We start from the raw sequence: 11,912 nt of genomic DNA, 5'->3' as shown, positions 1-11,912 counted from the left end.
TTCAGCCCGATAGCTTTTAAGATGGCTGAGTAAAACGCATACGCACCGACGGACGTGGCTATATCGACTCAGCTTCTCATGTTGATAAAGAATATATATACTCTATTGGGTCGGAAAGTTACAAACATCTGACCAATTTTACAACACCCTCTGCAAGGGTATAAAAATCTGAATAGGGATTCAAGGGAGAAGGAAAATAACCCAATCTTCATTCGTTGAATTCAAAATATGAACAAAAAACAATGATTTTATTTACAAAAGTGTTGTGTATATAAATAAACTCTTAAACTCTAGGAGGCGACAATTGTTCTTAAAATTACTTTTTCTAATGACCCACGTTTTCGGGGGTTGAAAATTGTTTTTATTTTATGCTCAGCGTTACTTGATACCGCGCCGTTGTTATAGTCTTAAGTGTTTTCCACAGAGTGTAGGTGCATGTTTTGTCTGGTACTAAGCAATAATTGTCATATGAATCTTTATGACTTATTTTTGTGTTATGTTTTTGTTTCGTTTTGTATGGAAGCTTCCGAATTTTTAGTATCTCGCACGCTTTCAGCTAGAGCTGGCATTGTCTGTCACCACACATACTGTTTTTTTCAGGATGCTCCAAAGACCCAGTAGGTCCTTTAAAGTGTTAGCAATGTTTTGGACACTTTGATTAAAACAAGCATTTGCACTTGATGGTCATAAATCACATGTAACCACAATGGCTGCAGCGCTTTTCAAAATCGATGCCAGCTTAGCCGACGTAGTTTTATACAGATCCCGCATTAGCAAATCTCGTAATTGCGTTCGGCTTGAAAGCTTGTATCGGGGATCCTGTATCTTAGAGTACTAAACGAATCCTTCGTTCTCCACTATATTGAATGGCTGCACATCTTTGGCAACCACATCTGTCAACGAACTTTTTAAATACAGTGAGTGTCACTGAAAATCGTACACCTATATCATATTCATTCTCTGCTGAATAAAACAATATTATAAAATTTGGAAAAATATTTTAAAATTGACATGGGTTTATTAACATATTAATTCATATTAAAATATAATAAGAAAAAAATTTAAGTGATAACCATGAGACAAAAATATTTTATCTTCAGAGATCAATAATGCATCTTTCATTGAAAATCGTACAGCTATGTTTTCTTAAAACAATAAAAAAATGTAACTAAAGTATTTTTGTTTTTAGTACTTGGTTGGACCAACTTGTGAATTTCTAAGACTTTCAATTCTTTTTGGCATCGAGTCCACCAGTTTTTTGCATGTTTCCACACTCCTCAATAAGTGCCTTTTTGAGATCGTCCTTGTTAGAAATTTTGTGATTTCGAAATTTTTGTTCCAGGATATGCCATCGATTACATTCATATCTGGTGATTGAGCCGGTGTTTCCATCACTTTTGGACAGTTGTAGAGGGCCCATGTCCTGGCATTAAGAGAGCTGTGGATCATTATCAGGATATAGCTTATGTGCTTCTGATCCCCATTTTCTCGGCACTTGGAATCAAGTTTTCCTTTAGTAGGTTTATGTATCTGATTATGTAGGGGGGTCGAACTTCCTTCTGGTTTGGGGCAGCTAGATGAATTTTCCCTTTTTCTTCTTTCCTCCCAGTAAATTGTTGACACGCAGAGAAATTTCACTTCACTTGTACGTATATTCAGGTATATAATTCAACTAAAACTAGCTTACTTAAGAGCAGGGCACCAAGCCCCGCTTGGACCGAAGTGTGGGGAATTCTTTTGTGGGGACAGCGATGGGCATCATCGGGAGAGCGGCGCGAGGTGAAAGCTTCCGCCTCCTTTAACCCTTGTGTTGCCCGGTTGGGCATAACATGCTCCCCCCCTTGCAGGAGTGCAAGGCCCAGGCAGTCTAATGGCACGCTCCGGACAGGGTCCAGCCAAAGACTGTGCGCATCGCAATTGGCCGCCCGCCAACCCCGGGTAGACTCCCCTCCAACATGACCTCCGTGATCACATCCGCGCCCAGGACCAAAGACACTGACGACGGTCGGTAGAACGTATCATCCGCCAGGACGATGCCCTCGAACTTTTTGGCGATCTGCGGGTCCACCGGAGCGCTTGGAGTGCGGCAGCACAAGCCATCGACAACCTTCAGGATCGCCTCCAATCGCCATCCTTCACTGATTGGGGACCGGATCACTGCTGCCACCGCTTTCTCTGCCCCTATATTGACGGCTGTCAACTTAAAGGCCGTGGCCAGTGACGTCGCCATCGACGATACCGCAGAACAAGGGTCCACCAGGGCCTTCACGTCGAAGGTTTTTCCCCCCGTCTCAAGGCGCACCATCGCCGTGGGCATCAGATGCGGATTGCGGTGCTGCAGCAGTGTGGTCAAGGTCAGTTTTGGATCGGAGGCTGGCGTTGGTGCGACCCTTCGTCTGGAGGACTCGGGGGTGACTCGGCGTACGACGGAGCTGGGAGTACGTCGACGTGGCTGTTCATGGAAGTGGAGCAGCGTGTGGTGATCCTCCTCACATATTCGGCACTTATCACCGCTTAAGCAGCTTCCTCCGGAATGTTGGTGGGCCAGGCAATTGGCGCAGTACTTATTCGCAACCTCTTCTCCACGTTCAGCCGCAGGAAGCGACGGCATCGCTTCAGAGGATGGATTCCGCGACAGACTCGGCAACGGAAGGACTCAGTTCCTCGCGAACATCTGCGCTCCTCTTTCGATGCCTGTACTGAACGCGGTCTCGGAGCCATGGAAACGGGATCTAGGTTGACGAATATCAGGAAGCTGCCGGGACAAATAATGAAGAAAGCGGATTAATGTAGGACGATAGAATACACATATTACTACTGGCAGCTCGGCCCTTCTTAATTGGGAGGAAGGACCAAGTGCTGGACGCTACTGTAGTTTTACGTAATGGGTTTGAATTCTTTCTTCTGGAGGAAGAAAGATCAACTTTGCGACGGGACGCTTCACAATACCGCGAGCGGTAAGCAGTTCGACGACGCGGACATTGCCGTCACTGCCAGGGTGTGTTTGGTGGATTCGCCCGAGACGCCATTCATTAAATGGAAGATTGTCGTCTTTGAGTACCACCAGATCGCCCACTTCAAGATTTTTAGAAGGGAATCGCCACTTATTGCGCTTATGTAGCTCCTTCAGATACTCGTCTTTCCATCGGGTGCAGAAATGCTGACTCACGGCCTTCAGACGCTGCCACCGGTTAATGATAGACGGTACCTGATCCTTGATTTTAGGTTCCGTCACGGATAGCAATGGACCGCCCACTAGGAAATGGCCTGGGGTCAAAGCTAAAAAGTCGCTGGGGTCTTCAGACATAGGAGAAATCGGCCGCGAGTTCAAACACGCCTCTACCTTAGCCAGCAGCGTAGAGAACTCTTCAAAAGTATACCTTTGGTTGGAGGTGGCCTTGTAGAACAGAGTTTTAAAACTCTTAACTCCAGCCTCCCACAACCCTCCCATGTGTGGTGCCCCGGGAGGGATGAAATGCCAGGACAGATTCTGATGGCTGTAGGGGGATAATATTTTCTGCTGGGTAGAACTTAGGAAATCTTTTTCAAGCACTCTGGATGCACCTACGAAGTTTTTCCGTTGTCGGACTGCACTTGCTGGGGACACCCTCGCCTCGATACAAAGCGAGCGAATGCTGCCAGAAATGCTTCGGTACTCAAATCCGACGTTGCTTCAAGGTGAACGGCTTTGGTGGAAAAGCAAACAAAGACACACACACGTCCCTTTGATATGCGGCAAGCGCGGCCGGTGAAACTCTTGATGTCGAAAGGACCTGCAAAATCTATACCGGTGGTCGTGAAAGGACGTGCGAAAGTAGTTCGCTGGGCCGGAAGGGTGCCCATTAGCTGTGATTGCAGCCTTCTTTTGTAAATCACACAGACTTTGCATGAATTGACCACCGATTTTACTAGATTCCGCAGTCTTGGAATCCAGTATCTCTGTCGGATGAGACGGACTACCAGTTGGCTGCCCCCATGGAGAGAGATCTGATGCGTGAAAAGCACCAACAGCCGGGACAATGGACTTACTACTGGCAACAGAATGGGGTTACGCTCATCGTAACTAAGGGCCGCTGCTTGTTGCACGCGCCCACATGCTCGGATCACACCTGATGCGTCAATGAAAGGATTCAAATTGAGAATGGTGCTAGACGTGGGCAGAGATTTCTTCTGCTGTAGACACCGATGTTCCGCCGGAAAGTAATCACGCTGAGTGACTCGGATCAACGCCTGGAGTACTTGATTGATCTCGCTAGAGGTCACCCCCCGGAGTAATCGTTTGGAAGTTTACGACACCTTCTGCCGAAACGGATCACATATGCTATCACTCGTAAGGCACGTGCCAGATTGGAAAAACGAGATAGTATCTCGTTGGCTGGCTTAGCGATCGCGACGTGGACCTTCACTACCCGCTTCTCCAAGGTAGTGTCTAGTGGGAGTGGTGTCGCTCGCTGCCAGGACTCTTGTGGTTCCCGTAGCCATGGTGGGCCGTGCCACCACAAATCCTTGTGTACCAGTTCCTGCGCACTCAGGCCGCGGCTAGGGAGATCTGCTGGATTGTCCTCTGAACGAACGTGATTCCATGGGGTGTCATTTGTTGCCGTCACAATTTTTGCTACCCGATTTGCGACAAACGTTGTCCATGTGCAGGGTGGCTTATTTAACCACGACAGTACGACGGTGGAATCTGACCAATAAAAAGCCTCCGCATTATCAACTGGAAGTTGCGGAAGAACTGCAGCTGCCAGTTCAGCTAAAAGTGTGGCTCCGCATAATTCAAGGCGGGGCAATGAAACCGTTTTAACCGGGGCTACTCTAGATTTCGCTGCAAGAAGGCAGCATGATATGCCTTGGTCATTGCTAACGCGCACGTAAATTGCGGCACCATAAGCCCGCTGTGACGCATCGCAAAAACAATGGAATTGGATGTCGGAATTTGGGTCATGAAGAACCCATCGTGGAATTCGGATCTGGTCAAGGAAGGAGTAGCTCTTTGTAAAATCCTGCCACCTGTGATGGAGTTCACTGGGCAATTGATCATCCCACCCTAGCTCTTGTAGCCAAAGCTCTTGCATAAACACCTTGGCTTGAATCACAAAGGGAGCCAGCCAGCCAGCGGGATCGAATAACTTGGCGATCTGCCCGAGGACTTCTCGCTTAGTATAAGCTGACTTGACATCTTGGGGTGAGATGACAAAATAAAACTCATCCGTAGTCGCTTTCCATCGGATTCCCAGTGTTTTCGCTGTGCTAGCCTCTTCGATATCGAGGAAATCAGCATTCAGTAAATGACTTTTTGGAATGCAACTGAGCACGCTCTTCACATTCGATCTCCACTTGCGCAAAGGAAAGCCAGCTGAACCAAGAGCGTCTTGAAGTTCATTGACCATTGCGATTGCCGTTGCTTCATTATGAGCCCCTGTCAGGACATCATCGACATACATATAGGACTTGATAATATCGCTAGCCAAAGGAAATTTGGATTGTACATCACTTGCGAGTTGCTGAAGTACTCGGATGGCTAAGAACGGAGCACAGTTAATGCCAAACGTGACGGTATTCAGCTCGTAATCACCAAGTTGCCCCTCTTTATTTCGGAACAGGATCCGCTGAAATGGCGTATGGATTGGATCGACCATAATTTGGCGGTACATTTTTGTGATGTCGGCTTTGAAAACTACTCGTAAAAAACGCCACTTGAGAATCTGAGTAGTGAGATCGGACTGAAGTACCGGACCAGGGTAAAGTATGTCGTTGAGACTTACTCCGTTGGTGGACTTGCTAGAGGCGTTAAAGACTACCCGTACCTTTGTTGTGGTGCTGTCGGGCTTGAAAACCGCATGGTGTGGCAAATAAAAATTGTTATTAGTGCCGTCAAATGGAACTTGACGCATGTGGCCCAAGTCCAAATATTCTTGGATGACGGCGTCATACTCAGTTTTTGCCGGAATATTTTTAAGGAGCCGGCTTTCGTTTTTTAGGAACTGAGCCAATGCCCCTGGTCTGGAATGACCAAGGTTGATGTTGGTTGGATCTCGAAACGGAAGTGAGACCGTATATATCCCCGAAACATCTCTTCTTGTGGTCTTCTGGAAATTGACCTCGCAAACAGAGTCAGAATCTTCTACCGGTTTGCCCGGTAGATCCTCCACCTCCCAAAACCTTGTGAGAAGAGTTTCAAGTCCCTCCTCTCTGCTGACAGCGACCCTCGTGGTGAACGCGGCACATGAACTAACGGGGACCCCTTGCAACGGGCCTGAAATGACCCAACCGAATCTCGTCTCTTGAGCCATTAAAGATCCGCACACTTCGGTCTGGATGCCGGAAAGAGTCACCGCTGGTATGACATCAATGCCAAGAAGTAGATCGATCTTTGCCTTTAATCTGAAGGAGGGGTCGACTAGAGGAATATTGGGCATTCCTTCCAGTGTGGCTTGGGCTATCGTACATGACGGCAAATCATCAGCAACTTGGGACAAGACAAAAGCTTCTATCTCTATCTGGACTGGAGGTCCATGCGATGACCGAATGCTAATGTGACAGACCTTCAAGGTTCTATTGACCTTTCCGTTAATGCCTGTCACTTCAGCCCTGACAGTTTGGAATGGTAACTTCATGAGTCGGAACATTCTTTCGGATATGAAATTGGCTTCCGAAGCCGGGTCTAATAGCGCCCGTGAAGCATAAGTAGTGCCCTTGTGCCAAAAGTCCACGATGGCTGTACCTAGCAACTTATCTCGTGAGGACCTTGCCTCAGAGGTAAAGTAAGTCCGGACAATATTGTGCGAACTGGGCTGAGCTGGGACCGGCGTTGGATTATTCTCCGGTCGGGCGTCCTTGTGCAAGAGCTTATTGTGACGCCCCTTGCACGTGAAGCAATTGTGCTGACTCGGACAATCTTTTACTTGATGTCCTCTTGCGAAACAGTTCAGACAAAGGGACTTTTTCCTTATGTATGCCACCCTCTCTGGCACCGTCATCTGAAGGAAGCGGGGACATCGACGCACCGGGTGATTCTCCTTCATACAGAGATCACAGGATTTTGGTTTGGTGGTCACCTTGGCTTCAAATGTATTAGCCTTTCGGGTGGCTGGAAGCGGATTTCGTGGAGGTTTCGGTGTGGGAACCGAAATAGCCAGTGCAGTTGTATTTTCCACTGCTTCGAGCGTACGGAACCGCTCAGTGAGGAAATCGTCCATCATTCGCCACTCTGGAATGGCAGTCTTGTCTCCCAGAGATTGTTCCCATGATGAAAGGGTATTCTTTGGCAATTTGATGGAACAGAAAAATACGAACATGCCTCCCCAAGTGGTTACTGGCAGGCCACAGTGCTCAAAAGCGCGAATGGATGCCTGCAGAGCATTCTGATGATCCTGTAATGCTTTTCCGGACTCATGGGAAATTTGAGGCAGGTCGAGAAGTGCTCGGAATTGGCTGTTCACGAGTCGCTATAAGTCGCTTATTTTCGAAACGCTGTTTGAGTGCATTCCATGCCGTTTCAAAACCATCATTTGTAAGCGGGAATTTTGCTACAATGAGGTTGGCTTCACCCCTCGTTTTCGCTAGGAGATGGTACAGCTTTTCAACGGGGGAAATTCGCGAATCGCTTATGTAGATGGCTGTAAACAAGTCACGGAACGTGGGCCATTTTAAGTAATCTCCCGTAAAGACTTCTGTGTCAATGGGTGGCAATCGACAGCCTCGTTCTGCTGGTGCAGGGGTAGGCGCATGACGGTTCGGAGGAGTAGGAGCAGACCCTTCATGGATAAGCTCGTTTAATCGAGCCGTGCATCGCTCGTAAACTTGATAGCATTTGTCATATTTAGCTTGCCTGGCTAAATCTTCAGAGTTATCGTCTTTACCATCTGTGAGTGCCTCGCATTTCTCATATTCCTGCTCGACCTTCTCCCACAACGCTTGAACTCGATCACGACGGACTTGGAGCGTAAATACGCTGACGTCGGACAGTGAAGTGAAGTGGGCGTCGACTTCAAACTGAATTAGTTTATCGCAAATGGAAACAAACTTCTTCAAAGCCATGGTGGAAGCAGCTAAAACACTTTTGTTTTCGGACCGAGTGACTCTTGGGGCGGTTACCAAAATCTGTGGAAGTGGTACCAATGATTTGACCTCTTTTTGGCTTGCTCGTCATGGCTTGCTGAAAGGTCGTGCTCGATGGTGCGGACGTGAGAGTTAATGGACTAGAGAGGGTCTGAAATGCTCGGGAAGGAGGAGTAGTAGGGCTGGTACTCCTCTGGCGCTGACCTGGAGCAGCAATTGAGGATTTGCTGGGGGCTGCAGTGTTCTCAGCTGCTTTCTCGTCCTTTGACGGGCTCGTGCTCATAACCCCAGCGAGTGGCGGTTATAAAGTGGTGAGCTGGTTTGGCACGGCTTGAAAATTAGCCAAAAAGACCAACTGGAACGTTCGGGAAAAAACTGGAACACTACCAAACCACTTAAAGAACGGCTTTGAAAAGCCTTGAAATAGATTGAAAATCCAGAAACCGAGCTGGTACGTTTGGAATAACTTGGAACACTGCCAAATAACCCTAGGAGCGGCTTGGAACACCTTGGAATTCAAATATAACTACAAAGATACGACTTGAAACGAGTGGAAACACTTTTCTATTGAAATAGAACCAAAGATGCGACTTGAAACGCGTGGAAACACTTTGGAATTGGAATCTAACTCCAAAGATACGACTTGGAAACACTTTGGAATTGGAATCTAACTCCAAAGATGCGACTTGGAACGGGTGGAACCACTTTTCTATTGAAATAGAACCAAAGATACGACTTGAAACGAGTGGAAACACTTTGGAATTGGAATCTAACTCCAAAGATACGACTTGGAACGTGTGGGAATACTTTGGAATTGCAATATAACTCCAAAGATGCGACTTGGAACGGGTTGAAACACTTTGGAATTGAAATAGAACGAAAGAAACGACTTGAAACGTTTGGAAACACCTTGGAATTGGCCTTGGAACGCGTGGGAATACTTTGGATTTGAAATAGAATCAAGGATACGCCAACCTAGGGTATACAGCACAGCTACCTTTGGTCGTTTGCTTTGTGCCGGTCTTTGGCACATGAGCTTGCAGCTGTGCTGGTATACTGCAGTTAAGCGGTACTTATGTATGCACGTATGTATGTATGTATATAGGCTGCAAGGGGTAGCGGGATTTTGTTCGCGGTGATGGAAAAATATATTTGTGTGCGAAAAAATTAGAAATTTTTGTGGAATATATGTATGGATAAAAATATGTATATGTATATGGATATGAATATATATATGTAAAATTTTATGTATGGAAAAATATGTATATATATGTATGTGGATATGAATATATATATGTAAAATTTTATGTATGGAAAAATATGTATATATATGTATGTGGATATGAATATATATATGTACAATTTTATGTATGGAAAAATATGTATATATATGTATGTGTATGGATATGTAAAACGTTGGAGTATATATATATGTATTTAAAATTTTTTTTTTTTTTTTTAAATATGAAAATGTGGAATGGCGATATGCAGAGGTGTGAATGGATCGGATTTCTTTATATAAATTAATTTTCTTTTTTTTTATATTCTTTTGCTGTGTCTAACCGATATGCCCCAACTTTATGGGGTGTCGCGGGACACCAGAAATGTCTAAGTGTGGCTTTTATACGTGAGAGGGTGGTTCACTTTTGTTTTTTTTTTTTTAAATCTTTATTAGTTGTATTGAAAATTTTCTTCTCTTCGTTAGAACCACCTTTCACTGCGCGCACACTTTTCCCAGGAGTGGACTGTATTTGCACAAAACCTTTATTTTTGGATTTAATGTAGCACTGGATAAATTTGTAATTTTTTGTCACATTCACACACTCTGCTTGCATATATATATTTTATATGTAGGAGATCACTTTTAATTTCGTAGGTTTGATTCACTTCATACATACATACATATGTGTTAATATTTTTTGAAATTGCGAAAAAAAAATATATATTGGAAATAGGCAAATAAAAATATGGCGCCTTATATACTTGGCCTATATATGCCAAAGTGCGAGAAAAAAAAACTTGAAGTGGGCGAACCAATATGGCGCCTTATGTACTGGACACATATGTATATATTTATAAAAAATTTGGGGACCAAAATTTTCTCTCCTTTGAGGAGGAAAAATTTGCGCGAAAGTAATTTTACTTGGATTAGGAGAATCAAGGGCAACAATTATATGTATGTGAGTATGGGTACGGATGCTGGAGGCATGTACATGTACTCATATACCTATAATTTGGAAAAAATTACTTAGCTTGAAATATGGATGAAATTCCACCGATGCTAATGGTTCGAGAGGATCTTAGTATCCGGCTCGAAGGACCAAATTGATTATGTAGGGGGGTCGAACTTCCTTCTGGTTTGGGGCAGCTAGATGAATTTTCCCTTTTTCTTCTTTCCTCCCAGTATATTGTTGACACGCAGAGAAATTTCACTTCACTTGTACGTATATTCAGGTATATAATTCAACTAAAACTAGCTTACTTAAGAGCAGGGCACCAAGCCCCGCTTGGAGCGAAGTGTGGGGAATTCTTTTGTGGGGAGAGCGATGGGCATCATCGGGAGAGCGGCGCGAGGTGAAAGCTTCCGCCTCCTTTAACCCTTGTGTTGCCCGGTTGGGCATAAACAGTATCCATACTGATTAATCGTCAATAACCCACCACCATGTTTGACGGTTGGACGTAAGTTGGCCATATCCATATCAGTATTTGGTTTCCTCCATACTGTTTGTTTCCCATCAGATGCAAATATGTTATATTTCGACTCATCAGAAAAAATAACAAAGTGCTACAAAGCAATCTTCTGAATGTAGAATCACTGACGTCCTTCTTTAAATACAACTTGAGCTCGTTGTTTATTTTGGGGACCGACTTCAAGGGATTTTGCTTTACTTGGCGAACTGTCCACCTTTCATCGTTCTCATTTAGCTTCTTTTTTGCCTGAGCTCGGACTTTATTTTGGACTTCTTCATTTGTTTTATTTCTTGTTATGAAATAACAACTCGCGTTCCTCCCTTGATGTTTGCTTCATGATTTATAATTAAAGCTTTCAACTTATATGAAAATATCAGGAAATTGATGAAGACACCACGAATCTCAATCTCAACTGTGCCCAATTGGAAAAATTCTAGGAATTCCCAAACAAAATGAACAGCTGTACGATTTTCAGTGACACCATATTTCTGTACATTTTTAAGTACTGCCACATTTTAAGAAAAACAGAGAGTGGCAACCCTGTTTTTATGAACATACCCTGTAGTACTGGAAATGGCGATTGACCATAGTTGAACTACCTTCCCCACTAGTCCTTACATGGGTACTTACTTCACTGACCCTATGGTAAGCGAACGCCGAACCACCGAGCAACAAAGTACATATATGCACGAAACGGCAGAAAACATAAAGAAAACATAAGAAGGCTCAAACAGGAGCAGAAAGCAAAATATATAAACAAATTAAATTGTGCCGCGACATTAGAAAAGGGAGAAGAAAAAAAATAATGAAAGTGATGGTAAAATGGAAGAAGTTGAGGAAGTATTAAATGTGATAAACATTGACAGTGGCATAAATAAAAAAATTGAAGAAAAAGAAATTAATAATTTAAATGAACAATTAAAATTGTGGTTCCTTAAGCATAGGCCGACGCGTGCCTGCGCGATTGACTTAGTGAAAATATTGAAAAGCCATAATTTAGATGTCGTTCCATTCTAAAAATATAGTTCGCCAAAAAAAGCAGAAATAACACGTATTGATGGAGGTCTTTATTTTCACATAGGCATAAAAAATCAAATTAATAAACTTTTGTCCTCAACTTATTGTAATGACAACAAATTAATTATTGACATAAATATTGA

At 44.2% G+C, this 11,912-nt stretch overlaps 1 protein-coding gene across 1 annotated transcript; it reads right to left on the bottom strand.

Annotated features, from left to right (window-relative positions):
- Positions 1–1,867: 1,867 nt before the first annotated feature.
- On the bottom strand, positions 1,868–10,371 carry LOC124460822. The gene is made up of 2 exons (XM_047012407.1): positions 10,310–10,371; positions 1,868–2,755 (listed from the first exon to the last, which is right to left on the bottom strand). The coding sequence occupies exon 2, from the start codon at positions 2,609–2,611 to the stop codon at positions 1,868–1,870; it is 744 nt and encodes a 247-aa protein (XP_046868363.1). The 5' UTR covers positions 2,612–2,755; positions 10,310–10,371.
- Positions 10,372–11,912: the final 1,541 nt, after the last annotated feature.

The sequence above is a fragment of the Drosophila willistoni genome, unplaced genomic scaffold (assembly GCF_018902025.1).
Source record: "Drosophila willistoni isolate 14030-0811.24 unplaced genomic scaffold, UCI_dwil_1.1 Seg124, whole genome shotgun sequence".
NCBI classification, from domain to species: Eukaryota; Metazoa; Arthropoda; class Insecta; order Diptera; family Drosophilidae; genus Drosophila; species Drosophila willistoni.
Note: the sequence above shows the minus strand (reverse complement) of the source record. Positions and strands in the feature narration are given on the sequence as shown.